The sequence below is a fragment of the Sapajus apella genome, unplaced genomic scaffold (genome assembly GCF_009761245.1).
Source record: "Sapajus apella isolate SASKATOON/1434 unplaced genomic scaffold, GSC_monkey_1.0 scaffold22, whole genome shotgun sequence".
In the NCBI taxonomy this organism is placed as follows: domain Eukaryota; kingdom Metazoa; phylum Chordata; class Mammalia; order Primates; family Cebidae; genus Sapajus; species Sapajus apella.
The window spans coordinates 5,358,053-5,372,893 of NW_022436962.1; the positions used below are offsets into that span (position 1 = coordinate 5,358,053).

General features: G+C 44.3%; 1 protein-coding gene and 1 long non-coding RNA gene across 10 annotated transcripts in view; one reads left to right on the forward strand and one right to left on the reverse strand.

The window, feature by feature from the left end:
• The window catches only part of NAV1 (neuron navigator 1), a 274,917-nt gene that overhangs the window by 224,125 nt on the left and 35,951 nt on the right, over positions 1 to 14,841 (forward strand). For all 9 annotated transcript variants that reach the window (XM_032288714.1, XM_032288716.1, XM_032288718.1 and 6 more), the window contains 6 exons: positions 7,091 to 7,229; positions 7,674 to 7,971; positions 8,795 to 9,488; positions 10,020 to 10,466; positions 11,878 to 11,919; positions 12,988 to 13,136. In XM_032288714.1, the coding sequence (XP_032144605.1) occupies positions 7,091 to 7,229; positions 7,674 to 7,971; positions 8,795 to 9,488; positions 10,020 to 10,466; positions 11,878 to 11,919; positions 12,988 to 13,136 (1,769 nt within the window). The remainder of the gene's footprint in view (positions 1 to 7,090; positions 7,230 to 7,673; positions 7,972 to 8,794; positions 9,489 to 10,019; positions 10,467 to 11,877; positions 11,920 to 12,987; positions 13,137 to 14,841) is intronic.
• Positions 3,903 to 7,093, reverse strand: LOC116558692. Its single transcript, XR_004272128.1, has 4 exons — positions 6,814 to 7,093; positions 6,532 to 6,586; positions 5,123 to 5,197; positions 3,903 to 4,033 (listed from the first exon to the last, which is right to left on the reverse strand). It is a non-coding gene; the product is annotated as an uncharacterized LOC116558692 (long non-coding RNA).

The following is a 14,841-nucleotide window of genomic DNA, read 5'->3' on the forward strand; positions in this document are numbered from 1 at the left end:
CCGAAGTGCTAGGATTACAGGTGTAAGCCACCATGCCCAGCCAGGCTGTAGAAATTTTTATTTTATCATATCAGCAAGAGGGAGCTAATGAAAGTTTTGCTAAGTGCCACACTTTTGGGTGATTAGGCTTCTGATTATATTCAGTGCGTGTTAGAGGGAGGGAGAATCTATACAGAGTGGAGCTGATAAGAAGTCTTTTCACAGTGGCTCAAGTGAGAGGACGTTAGGCTCTGAAGCAGAGCAAAGGCAGGGGAAATTTAAGGAAGAGATAGATTTGAGAGGAGAGTGGTAATACAATCAATGATGTGTTACAGTCTTGATGAGGAGGGGGAAGAAAAAGGAGTGGAAGGCATACCTAAGTTTTTGATAGAGCAATGAGGGAGAAAAGGTGATGCTTTTAGTGGAAATTGGGAATGAGAAGTGTAAATTTTGGAGGGTAGAATAGGGGATATGAGGAGAACAGTAAATGGGAAAATAAGCATCCCATGGAGAAAGTTCTTTAATTTACCTTCATAATCTGTTAGAGCTCCCTTGAAATCTCTGTTGACAAGGTTCTTCATTTTCATTGTCCTGTTTATATCTGACTCAGTCTCTGATATGCTCATTCAGACTCATTTCCTCTTCTATTCTGGGGGTCGATGAAAATGATAAAGTGCCATTGAACTTATAAGTTCTTATGAGAATTTGCCCCAAATCAAAACTTCGACACCATTTCTCTCATACATCAGTTGCCTGTGAGTGGCTGTTTGGATTTGTAGATTAGATTATAAGGGATATTGAGGTCTCTGCAATCCTTGTTGCTTTCGTGTCCTCGTGAATTTAGGCCTAGCTTGTTGTTGCCCAACTCTCTTTTCTGTACTTGAGATCTATGTGAAAACACATAAAGAGAAATGGGAGGGAGACAGCAAAATCCAGCTTAGAGTGAGCAAAGAAATTCTTTCTGCCAAACAACAGATGCAGTAGCCCTCCATAACTGTGAGCCCTGTCCTCTTTATTCTTTTTGGTTACATATTTAAGCTGCCTTCCTTTCTCCCTGCTGTCTTGAGTGACCAGGCAGTTGCTTTGCAGTACTCTGACTCATGAACTGATAAAATTTGCAAACTCTTCTAAAGACATTCTATTTTTACACCTTAACCAGTCATATGTTTCAGGACGGACAGTGTCCATCCAGCCTTTTTTTTTTCTCCCACAACTCTTGAGTCTTCAAAAAAAAAAAAAAAATCATCTAGGCTAGATGCAGTGGCTCATGCCCGTAATACCAGGACTTTGGGAGGCTGAGGCAAGAGGATCACTTGAGCCCAGGAGTTCGTAGCCAGCTTGGGCAACCTAGGAATACCCTGTCTCAAAATAAATAAATAAATAAATAATCATCTAGATGGTTTCTTCTGCCTGTATGTTATTTGACTTTAGAACTCCAAAGCTAATTTCTTCTCACCTCATTCTACTCAAAGGCTACCCACCAGGATATCTTACTCGAATGAGTCACTTAGGGGGATTTTGTTGCTAATAAAATTAGTTTAGTATATTTCACAACTACCACAAAAGTAAAATAACAATAAAGGTTTTTCTTTTCATAAGTCATAAAACCACAAAAACAAAGAATAGAAGAAGAAAGAGATAATAGTGATGAGATCATGGGAAGGTGGAAATCCTACTGACAAGTATGAACTGATGGATCAGACTTAAAGTTGAATCATGGGCCAGCAGTGGAGGAAGTGGGGCAGGAACTTGGTTTGCACCCCAGAATCCTCAAAAAGCTTCATAATTGGTGGCATCAGCTAGCTTTAATGGGGGAAGGGGTAAGTTTACAAACAAGAGAACTGGTTGAAAATTTATATAACAAATACTTGGACTCTCAGATTCTTTCCTCCATCTGCTCTCAGAAAGGGGGAACCCTTTCCCTTGTTTGTAAGTCTACAAACAAGAGAACTGGTTGAAAATTTAAATAAAAAAAACACTTAGACTCTCAGATTCTCCCCTCTATCTGCTCCCAGAGGGGAAGCTCTTTTCCTCCATTAACAGAAGACTGGTGACTTATTTTCTGGAGAGAGTAAAACAGGTAGTCTCTGGTCTGGTGGACTCCTGACACAAGTGAGTGCGTAGATTTTGAACTAAAGCAAGGGAGAGAGAAATAAATGAAACTTCGCATATTGAATGTTGAAAGCTCTAGGCTCTTCTCTAACTCAGCTCTCAGAATGCTGGTCTTACATATTTCAGACTGCAGTTTGGAAAATTCATCTCTAGAAAATCTGAGCAGCTCTAAGAAAAAACTTAAATGAGTCAGTCCAATCTCATCTCCCTGTACTGAAGCCATAGTTGACAAGTCCTACTACATGCACTAATGTTCCCAATGACTTATAATGAGTGTCCCAGTCTTCCATGTTAGCAAATAGCCAAGCATCATCACACATCTCAGAAAGTCTATAACATGAAGTCTCACCAGTACGAACAGAACAAAGCAACTTGGAACAAGAAACTATGCAAGGACATTGGAAACCTGCCCCTCTAAATGAATGAATGAATGTCTCTGAGAGTTGAAAAAGAGATTGCATCCTTGAAAGAAAGAACAATATGCTGTTTCAAAATTTTTTTTTAACGAAGCCTTGGAAATTTAGAATATGGTTGACACCTGGGCACAGTGGCTCGCACCTGCAATCCCAGAACTTTGGAGGCTGAGGAGGGAAGATCACTGGAAGCCAGGAGTTTGAGACTAGCCTAAACAACATAGTGAGACCCTGTCTCTACAAAAATTTTAAAGTTAGCTGGGCATGGTAGCACATGCCTATAATCCCAGCTACTCGGGAAACTGAAGCAGAAAGATCACTTGAGCCCAGGAGTTTGAGGCTGCAGTGAGCTATGGTTGCATCACCACACTCTAGCCTAGGCAAGAATGCAAGACCCTGTCTTTAAAATATAAATACACATATACATATACACACTACCCATACATACATTTACGTGTATACGTGTTTATGTCTATATATTTATATGTGTGTATATCTATATATATGTGTGATAGAAGAAATGAAAAATTTAATAGAAAGGTTGGAAGATAAAATTGAGGCCACTGCTCAAAAAGTGGAGTTTAGCAGCCAGACATAGTGGCTCAAGCCAGTAATCCAAGCACTTTAGGGGCCCAAGGCGGGAGGATCACTTACCAGCCCGGGCAACATAAGGAGACAATACCAAAAAAAAGTAGAGTTTTTTTTGTTTTGTTTTGTTTTTAATGATGCAGAAAATAAGACAGAGCAGTAGAAAATCAGCCAAAAAAAAAAAAAAAAAATCTATTATCTGAATTACAAACTTCCTAGAAGAGAAAACCAGAAAATGAAGAGAAAATCATCAAAAAATTTTTGATAAAATTTCTCAAAACTGAAGGTAATGAGTTTCTATATTCAAAGCATCTGGTAAGGTACCCGACACAATGAGTAAAGAAGGTCTCACACCAAGGCACATCATTAGTGATGTTTCAGTGTGTAAGAAGATGCTGAAAGTTCCAGAGGGGAAACAAAGAAACAGGTCACACGCAAGGACAAAGAATCAGAAGGGCAACAATAGAAACAGAAATGGAACAATGCCCTTAGATTCTGAAAGAAGATATTTTTCAGCTTAGAATTCTGTGGCTACCCAAAATATCACATGTGAAGATAGAATAAAGACATCTTATGGGCCGGGCGCAGTGGCTCACGCCTGTAATCCTGGCACTTTGGGAGGCCGAGGTGGGTGGATCACCTGAGGTCAGGAGTTCAAGACCAGCCTGGCCAATTGGTGAAACCCCATCTTAAAAAAATAAATAAAAATAAAAATAAAATAATTTTAAAAAGATATTTTATAATATGTAAGGTCTTACAAAGTTTACTTCCAAAGTACCCCTTTTCAGAAACCTAGCAGAAGAGGTACGTCACCTAACCGAGAAGTAAACCAACAAAGAGGAAGACTAAGGTTCCAGTTTAAGTCAGGGATAGAGAATCTCCAGGATAATGAAGTCTGGTCCCATAATGTCAACTATTCAGCACATCCAGAGAGCAAATGGCTAGAAGATACAGCATAGGGATATTTTTGAAGGATGCACAAAAAACTGTTAATAATAGTTACCTTAGGAGTAAAAATGGGAGGGCAAAAAAAGAGCACTTTTCCTTTATATTTTTATAATATTCGAATCCTTGCTATAGCAGGTATTACTTCTTTTGTTTTGTTTTCTTTTGTTTGTAGCAACAGAAGTCTTATTTTGTTGCCCACGCTGGTCTTGAACATCTGGCTACAAGGAGGAATTTTGCACCCAGTCTTTTTTATTTTTTTTTCCAAACAAAAGATCTTGCTCTGTCGCTCTAATGGTTTTTTTTCAAACCATTCAAATTTAGCAGTGGGTTTGCTTTTTGTTTTTTAAGAAAGAGGGTGTGGCGGCTCACACCTGTAATCCCAGCACTTTGGGAGGACTAGGCTGGTAGATCACTTGAGGCCAGGAGTTGGAGACCTGCCTGGCCAACATGGTGAAACGCCTTCTCTACTAAAAATACAAAAATTAGCTGGGCATGGTGTTGCATACCTGTAATCCCAGCTACTCGGGAGGCTGAGGCACAAGAATCACTTGAATCTGGGAAGCAAAGGCTGCAGTGAGCTGAGATCATGCCACTGCCCTCCAGCCTGGGTGACACAGTAAGAATCTGTCTCAAAAAAGGAAGGAAGGGAGGGAGGGAGGGAGGGAGGGAATGCTAACTATGCAAGCAAGCAAGGAAGGAAGGAAATGCTAACTATGCTGGGAAGTATTTATATCCTCTAGCCAACTTTCCTTGGTAATTCTAGGCTTATACTTCCTCACTACAGGAAAAGAGCTTGGGAGGAAATGTCTTTTAAGCAAGAAAAACCCAAACACTCTCCTAAAAGATAAGCTTCCTCCCCCATTTCAGTATTAAATTTTCCATAAATGTAGGGCAAAGGAAGGTTTCTTTTGGACTTCTGAGCTGCAGCAGTCCTCTTTTTGCCAGAGTCCTTCCATAAGAACTTTCTTTGCCTCACAACCTTGATTACCAATAATTAATCTCAGATGAAAGATTCTGTGTTACAGGCTTCCTCTGTCTTTAACGTAGAGAACATGCTGAGAATAGTTTGTTTGCTTGCTTACCAGAGATCTTATCTTGATCCAGAAGAGCTGATAGGATCATAAAACCAGCATTGATCTTTCCTCAGTATTCTTTCTCTACAAAATGAGGGGGTATGACATCTTAGCCCAGGACAACTGTGAGATTTACTGTATATCAGGAGAGGAAAGGGGGAAGAAGTGGATTGTCATTCAATAACGGCTATGTTTCAAAGTCATAAAATTTAAAGAACTCTGTAGTGTGTTCTAGTCCCCATGCTTTCTTTGCTCTTTCTCAATGTATTTGGATAAATCACTACAGAGCAACAAAGCCAAAATGTCCAAACCACCCACTTTCCTATTCCCAGCATATGAATGAGAGGGAGCCAGCTGAGATCTGGGCCAACCACTTAGATGACTTGTATGTCTAATTTTTGTTCCATGATATGAAACTCAAAATAAATCAAAAAGAAAAATATTTTCAGATACCAGCTAATTCACCCAAAAAGGTCTTCAGCCTTTTAGTCCTTGCACACATGCAAAACTGATAAACAAACCTACTCCGAACACAGATAACAAGGATTTAGAAGTTAATTCCTACCGGCACAAACAGATTCTCATATATAGCAGTCTTACTGAACTTCTGTGTTCAGTGTTAGGCTCTAAAACTTGAGTGAAATCTGAAGAACATTTAGGGTCTAAAAGGAATTGAGAAAGACTTGGAAAACAGGGCCTTTGAAGACATGTTATAGGAAACAGAATTTGAGCTTAGAAAACAATGCATGTGATCGAAAAGAAATGTGAATAACAAACAAAGATAGAATAAGAGAAAGTTAATATAAATATTAGAGGAAGCTATTTAGTTTTGATGTTAAGGATAAACTTTCTGACTGAAACTTGTTAAACCCAAAAATGGACACCCAGGCCAGGCACAGTGGCTCACGCCTAGAATCCCAGCACTTTGGGAGGCCGAGGTGGGCAGATCACTTGAGGTCAGGCGTTCGAGACCAGGCTGGTCAACATGGTGAAACCCTGTCTCTACTTAAAAAAAAATTAGCTGGGTGTGGTGGTGGGCACCTGTAATCCTAGCTACTCGGGAGGCTGAGGCAGGAGAATTGCTTGAACCCAGGAGGCAGAGGTTGCAGTGAGCTGTAATTGTGCCCTTGCACTCCAGCCTGGGCAACAGAGCAAGACTCCGTCTCAAAACAAACAAACAAAAAACAGCCAAAGGAATGTTGTAGAGCTCAAGCTACGAAGATGTGGAGGGTGCAGTAAGTTCACTCAGTGCATGAAGTAGTGTTGGATACAGATGTTTACAGGTACAGATGTTTAACAGCAATATCTCCCTAATACCATAAATCTGATATTCCAAGCAATTCGCAGAGAAACGAATCCATTCTGCACAAATTTGGCCCCTCTGCATGGCCACAGCACCTTCAATTTGGTTCACTTACCAGAAGAACAGCATGTTCTGTTTAGAAGCAGGACCCGATCCCAGGATAGGATGAACTGCATAAATGGAGGTGCAGTGAGAAATGATAAAAGTCTAAGAGGTTCTAGAAAAGAGAAATCTCTTTCTGGGCCTCATTACCAGTTATAGACATTTTTAGAAAAGGAGAGGGAAAATAGATGCAGAACACATCTAAAAATGAACAAAGCTATGGTAATTTTAAGAATGGAGGCTGTTTATAGAGAGAGGAAATTGGTTTGTATAATTAGATAGATCCAAAAATTACCTTGTCTTTATAATATACCTTTCTGTTAAGGAGATAGAACATTTTCTCTTGCCAGAGAAAGACAGAGTGTCTTCCTTTTGTAAAAGAACATCACCAAATTACAAGCAGGTTTAAGTCACACTTTGAGTTGCTGGCAGACCCAAGACAAACCCCCAGGTCTTCTCCTTTTGGCTAGCCTGTATACTGGTGCAGAGCCATTCTTGCATCAGTATGAAACATTTATTTTTTTCCTTGGCTTGTGTCTTCACCGCTGACCTTCATCTCTCCTGTCCTGTAGCTGGGATGAAAGCAGCTCCATCAGCAGTGGACTCAGCGATGCCTCAGACAATCTCAGTTCAGAAGAATTCAATGCCAGCTCCTCACTCAACTCGCTCCCAACTACTCCTACTGCTTCTCGCAGGAACTCAACAATAGTGGTGCGTGAGTTTGCAAACACCCAAGCCGCCGTCTCAAGATGAACCACAGGGCAAACAGCATTGTCTGTGTATGGGGTTGCACGTACACACCCACTCCATGGGTTCTCATAGGCCTTTGACCAGGTCATTTTAGAGCTGCCCCTGCAAAAAAAAAAGTTAAGGCTACTCACCCAAGACATTAGATGTTGTCATATTGTCTATACTTAGTGCCTACACCAATCTAGAGTAATACCTGTAAGAGCTATTCCAACTGGAGAAGAAAAAGAAACCTAGAGATATATGCCATCTGCTGTCGGGAATCCTAGGTATCTAGGTACAAACCCTAGGTTGACTTAGTACTCTGGGATGCACAGCGCCAGGTACTAACTAAAATCAATCCCGTCAGCTATCCAGTTCCCCATCTGCATATAAGTATCTCACTCTGCCTTTTTGTCTTTTCTTTAGCTACGCACAGACTCAGAGAAGCGCTCACTGGCAGAAAGTGGGCTCAGCTGGTTTAGTGAATCAGAGGAAAAGGCCCCCAAAAAACTGGAGTACGACAGTGGTAGCCTGAAGATGGAACCTGGGACATCTAAGTGGCGGAGGGAGCGGCCTGAGAGCTGTGATGATTCATCCAAGGGTGGAGAACTGAAAAAGCCCATCAGCCTAGGACACCCTGGTTCCCTGAAGAAGGGCAAGACCCCACCTGTGGCTGTAACTTCCCCCATCACTCACACAGCCCAGAGTGCCCTCAAAGTTGCAGGTGAGCCTGGAATAAAGGAAGGCACGAGGGCAAAGACCTAGTTCTTTGGTTGCTCCTCTTCTTAGTGGTTATTAACCCATAGGATGATAGCAAACATTTGCATAGTGCTTTAACATACACTATCTTGTCTGGTCTAAGGACAGTCCTGTGAGTTAGGAAAGATGGGTATTATTATTTCCATTTTACAAATGTGAAGGAAATAGAAACTCAAAGAGGTTAAGTGGCTGGGCCAAAATCACAGATAATATGAGGAACAGGAGGGAGTGTATTTCGTTTAGAGACTAGTTTGACCTCCTTCCAAACGCTTCCAAGTTAGTCAGTCTATGTACTTATCTTCATAAGATATTATTTGACATCCCAGGAAGTTCCTAAGAAAACAAGAAATAAAATGGCTACAGCAAGAGATTATAGTTCCCCCAAAGTTGGCCCCTTGGGTAACTTTTAGACTTAATTGGCATTTTCCTCTAGTCCCTAATTACCAGGGGATATTGTCAAATTCGATTCCATTTGCTTCCCCTCCTTCTTTTCTCTTCCACAACCAGTTGTTAGGTGGATGTTTGCCTCTGCCATTTTAATCAAAATGGACCATCTTACTCTGGAAGCAAGTAAAAAAAAAAATTCGTACCTTCCCCACCCCTCCCAGCCAGAGTCTTTCAGACAAGAAACTTTATCAGCTTATCTTGTACCTGTTTATCCATATTTAGGCCTCTAAAATTCTGTAATACATGGACAATGTTCACTTCTCCCACGGAGGGAAGAAAAGGATGGGTTTTAAGGATATTGGTCAGTTTCAGCTCTTATCTCATTTCCTGTTCTCTTGCAGGCAAACCCGAGGGCAAAGCTACAGACAAGGGTAAGCTTGCAGTAAAGAATACTGGTCTCCAACGCTCCTCCTCTGATGCTGGTCGGGACCGCCTGAGTGATGCTAAGAAGCCCCCCTCGGGCATTGCTCGCCCCTCCACTTCAGGATCCTTTGGCTACAAGAAGCCTCCTCCTGCCACAGGCACAGCCACTGTCATGCAAACCGGTGGTTCAGCCACTCTCAGCAAGATCCAGAAGTCCTCAGGCATCCCTGTCAAGCCAGTAAATGGGCGCAAGACTAGCTTAGATGTGTCCAACAGCGCAGAGCCAGGATTCCTGGCTCCCGGAGCCCGTTCCAACATCCAGTACCGCAGCCTGCCCCGGCCAGCCAAGTCCAGTTCTATGAGTGTCACCGGTGGGCGGGGGGGACCTCGCCCTGTGAGCAGCAGCATTGACCCCAGTCTCCTCAGCACGAAGCAGGGAGGCCTTACGCCTTCCAGACTGAAGGAGCCTACTAAAGTAGCCAGTGGGCGGACCACTCCAGCCCCTGTCAATCAGACAGATCGGGAAAAGGAGAAGGCCAAAGCCAAGGCCGTGGCCTTGGACTCAGACAGCATCTCCTTGAAGAGTATTGGCTCCCCAGAAAGTACTCCCAAGAACCAACCAAGCCACCCCACAGCCACCAAGCTGGCAGAGCTGCCACCAACCCCTCTCAGGTACCCAGTGTGGGCAGCCTCCTCCTCGTCTGTTTGCTTTGTCATTTTTTTGCATAACTCTGCCCTCCTTAGACTAGGTGAGGCATGGCCTATCCACTATTGTCTCTAGGCCTTTGCATCTCCCTCGTATGCCAAGGTTCTAAAAGAATCTCGTTTCTGAAAGTTCTGAAAGACTGAATCCCTCTTTCAAAACTCTATTCAAAACTTACCTCATTTGTACTATTCTTTGATCAATCCTCAACCTGTCTTCAGCACTTGTGTGGGTGATTTTACTGTTTATTTATACATATATACCTATTTGCATAAATTCACTTGTATCCCCCATGTGCATATGCTGTCCCCGTTATCTAAGCTGAAGGTGCCCTAAGTTGGGTATCAGATTTCCTTCATTGTATTTCACAACAGCATTAGGATAAGCCTCTGTGCTTAGCAAATAGGCAGAAAACAAGACTGGATAAGATTTCTTTAAGCTCCTATCTGCCTCGCTCTGTAATTCTGTTATTCTAAATATTCCGTTTGATCTTCTCTCAGGGCCACAGCGAAGAGCTTTGTCAAACCACCCTCACTAGCCAATCTAGACAAGGTCAACTCCAACAGTCTGGATCTACCATCATCCAGTGACACCACCCATGCTTCAAAGGTCCCAGATCTGCATGCTACAAGCTCAGCATCCGGGGGCCCTCTCCCTTCTTGCTTCACCCCCAGTCCGGCACCCATCCTCAATATTAACTCAGCCAGCTTCTCCCAGGGCCTGGAGCTAATGAGTGGTTTCAGTGTGCCAAAAGAGACCCGCATGTACCCCAAACTCTCAGGCCTGCACAGGAGCATGGAGTCCCTCCAGATGCCAATGAGCCTGCCCAGTGCCTTCCCCAGCAGTACTCCCATCCCCACCCCACCTGCTCCCCCTGCTGCTCCCCCAGAGGAAGAGACGGAAGAGCTGACTTGGAGTGGAAGCCCCAGAGTTGGGCAATTGGACAGGTAGGTAGATAAGACAGCAGAACTCGGCCTGTGGCTGTGTCTTGGGCATGTTTTGCCATTAGCAATACTATCCTATACTTTATTGTCATGTTGTGACTTTTGCAATTTTTCACATACATTAAGTAATTTAATTTGCTTCACAAGAACCCCATGAGATAGGTAAAATATGTTTTTGAGGCCGGGCGCGGTCGCTCAAGCCTGTAATCCCAGCACTTTGGGAGGCCGAGGCGGGTGGATCACGAGGTCAAGAGATCGAGACCATCCTGGTCAACACGGTGAAACCCCGTCTCTACTAAAAAATACAAAAAATTAGCTGGGCATGGTGGCGCGTGCCTGTAATCCCAGCTACTCAGGAGGCTGAGGCAGGAGAATTGCCTGAACCCGGGAGGCGGAGGTTGCGGTAAGCCGAGATCGTGCCATTGCACTCCAGCCTGGGTAACAAGAGCGAAACTCCATCCCAAAAAAAAGAAAAAAAAAAAAAAGATATGTTTTTGTTTTAAAAGTATCATTCTTTTATTACAAATGGAGAAACCAGTGCCCAAAGAAGTTAAATGACTTATCCAAGACCTCATAATTAGGTTAACCTGTCATCCAGAGCTTTTGCTTCTTAGTCCAAAATCTTTTTTTTTTTTTTTTTTTGAGTTTTTTTCTTGTTGCCCAGGCTGGACTGCAATGGTGCAGTCTCAGCTCACTGCAATCTCCACCTCCCAGGTTCAAGCAGTTCTCCTGCTTAAGCCTCCTGAGTAGCTGGGATTATAGGCACCTCGCCACCATGCCTGGCTAAATTTTGTAATTTTAGTAGAGACTGGGTTTCACTATGTTGGCCAAGCTGGTCGTGAACTCCTGACCTCAAGTGATCTGCCCCCGCCTTGGCCTCCCAAAGTGTTGGGATTACAGGCGTGAGCCACTGTGTCCGGCTGCCCAAAATCTCTTCTATTATATTACATCCTACTTTTCCCCTCCCTTCCCCCATATGCCAAGGTTATCAAACTACCTCTGTGGTAGTTTTTACTACTATAATCTAATCTTTTATTTTTTGAGATGGGGATCTCACTATGTTGTCCAGACTGGACTCAAAACCCCTTGGCTTAAGCAATCCTTCTTCCTCAGCCTCCCGAGAGCTGTGACTACAGGCTCATTTCACTGTCCCTGGCTCTATAATATGATCTTTAAATAGCTAACCATACATTAATTTCTAATCAGAGAAAAGACATTTAGTATTTCAGAAAATTTCCCCAGTTGTAAGCCAAGAAGCAGGCTATAGCTGTCTCTTTGTTTCTAGAGCTAAAGAGGCTCATAGTCATGTCCTGCATCTAGGGGTCTGCATATCTCACACCAGGGGTCCTAAATTCTAGTTCCTAAGATGGACCCACATGCTTCTCTCTCTCTCTCTCTTTTTTTATCTCCACAGTAATCAGCGGGATCGGAACACTCTTCCCAAGAAAGGGCTCAGGTAACTCTTTAATGTGTTTTTTTCTTCCCTATAAATGGGACTCCTGGTATGTATGAAAAATCATATCTCAACCTGTCCCAGGCTCCAGTCATGAATTTAGTCACCCCTTTTGCTGAATCATTTGTATGTGGTCCCATACAAGTACCACCTAGCACCCTGCCCAAGCTTAATATTATGTGAGTCAGCTTTTACAGCAAGTGTTCTTTTTTTGGTGGTGGGGAGAAACAAGTTTGCACATGGGAATCATGCACTTACCTATACTAGTCTATGTCATCCCAATCCTGGCTGAACTTCATCTCTGTAATTTTCCTCCCTCAGAGTATGAGGGAGAACAGCCCGCCTCTTGGGTCACTCAGCTGGGCAAGAGGTAGGACCTACCTGGTCATCCACTGTTCTGACAGCATTGAGTTGTTCAGTTGGGTGGCGACTATTGCAACTTTTTTTTTTTTTTGAGATGGAGTCTCGCTCTGTCATCCAGTCTGGAATGCAGTGGTGCAATCTCAGCTCACTATAGCCTCTGCCTCCCAGATTCAAGTGATTCTCCTGCCTCAGTCTCCCAAGTAGCTGGGATTACAGGTGCACACCACCATGTTCAGCTAACTTTTGTATTTTTAGTAGAGACGGGGTTTCACCATGTTGGCCAGGCTGGTCTTGAACTCCTGACCTCAAGTGATCCACCCACTTTAGCCTTCCAAAGTGCTGGGATTACAGGCGTGAGCCACTGTGCCTGACTGACCCTTGCAATTTGAAAGCCCACACGTGGAAGCATAAGTCTCTGTCCTGAACTTCAGGGGAGAAGTTCTCATACCTTCTCCATCATTTCTGCCCCCACTTCAGGAACCCTCATGAGAATACCTGCTAGTCCCTCCACACCCTCTGGATGGTCTGGGGAGGATGCTGAGTCCCAATCTCTTCCTCTCTCCTTGGGGAGCCCTGACCACTCCCTCTTTTCTTTGTCCTGCTTTCAGAATCTCCTGGCTCCAGCCTAGCTCAGACACCCTCCACACCAACTAAACCTTTGACTGCACTTGCTAATCCCAGACTGAGTTCTTCTGCTGCCTCCTACAGGTACCAGCTTCAGTCCCAGGAGGAGACCAAGGAGAGGCGACATTCCCATACCATTGGTGGGCTGCCTGAATCCGATGACCAGTCAGAGCTGCCTTCTCCCCCTGCACTCCCCATGTCTTTGAGTGCAAAGGGCCAACTTACCAACATAGGTTAGTGTTTTCAGTCACTCGCTGTGGCATGGAGTGAAGCAGGGTCACCTTGCAGGGTGAGGCAAGACAGGTGGGCTTTGGGTTTCATCTCCTATTTGATTCATGCTCTATTGGGTTGCTTCATGGTGCCTCAGTTTATCCGCCCAGTAAGTAAGAGTGAAGGTAGAGTATCTCAAGATCCTAAACTGAAAAGTTGCCCCTGGGCACAAGTCATAGGGTCCTTTTAGCATCACAGAGTCTGAATGGTGGCATGGGAAAGCCGTAACCTGACGCCCAGAGATCAAACCAGTGCAGGAGCAGGCACACTGAGCTGCCAGGAAGGAGCCACCACACCTGGTGCTACTAGGGCCAACTAATGAAAGGGCAAGACTGAAATGTCAGGCTGATGGGGAGGAAGGAGGGAAAGGTTGTTGATTGCCAAGGATGAGATCTGCCTCCAAACGCCGCCAAGACCCGATTCCTCAACTGCTCTGGCTGAGCCCACGCCATCCTAACCCTGAAGGCAGGCTGACTAAGATGTGTCCTGGCCACACCCTTCCCAAATCCTAAGCACAAAGGAGAGCTAGGGAATAAGGAAGTGACTTGGAGACTGGGAGGAGAGAAGGCATCAGGTAGAGGGTCTGGCCTAGCATGGAAGTACATCAGCCCCGGTTCTGGGAAGCGGTACACCAGGACTGGCCTACCCGGAACCCTTTCAGGAACAGTACGTGGGATAGGCCTGTTATCTGCTTGCTGCATCTCTTTAAATCCATCTCTTCTTTCAGCTGAGTAAAAGAAATCAGTTAATAAAAGACAAGGACCTGTAACACACCCATGCAATGACTGTGGGGAATTTGAGGAAAGACTAGGAATTGGGATCACTTGGCCTAGGTAAAAGAACCATTCTTCAGAAAGGATCATCTGGCCTCTGAAGGGCTACTACATGGACGATGGGGCCAGCTTGTTCTCCATCTCCATTGAAGACCAAACAAGAATTGCATTTATGCTGCAGAATGAGGGACTGGGTTAAGCAATCATTACCTGAGGAATTTGAAAAGGTCAACAGAGAGGTGTGCCATCTTCTGCACAGGTCTTTGTGGACAGATGAGACATCCACCTGCCTGTGTAGAGGCAGAATAGACAGGGGAGCTCCTTGTGGGTGTGAAACCCTGAAAGGCTGTAATCCCAGCAAGGGGCAAAGGGGGAAGGCGTCTGCAGGGTAACAGGATTCAGCTGAGACCAGCTTCAAAGCACATTCCACAAGCCTTACCTGACACGTTCACCTGCCCTGTCCATCTGACCTTCAAGCCAGGGCTATGCTAGGCAAAGAGGACCATATTTCTTGATGCTTTAGAGCCAGCCCAGTAACTTAGAGTGACACTGCTTTGTGTGGAGACTCTCATGCCCTTCCACAAGGCCAAGGCCACTGGATCCTGTAGCCCAGCCCCCTTCTCTAGCTGGTTCTTTTTCATCATTCAGATCTGGATCTTGGTTTGAATTTTCAGTCCTCCTGAGCTGGAAGTTGTGTTTTAGAGAACCGCAGCATCTCATTTTCATCGGCACATCCTAGTGATGTGAAGGTTTCGAAAAAGCTGCCAGGCCCCCAGCCTAACCTTCAAAACCAACAACTCTGAGGCAGGCAAGGTTGAGGGAAGGTCTTTATTCCAGACAGCAGGGTCCTTCTCCATTAAGGCTTGATCTCCCCAGGAGGGACCCCGCTCCTAAC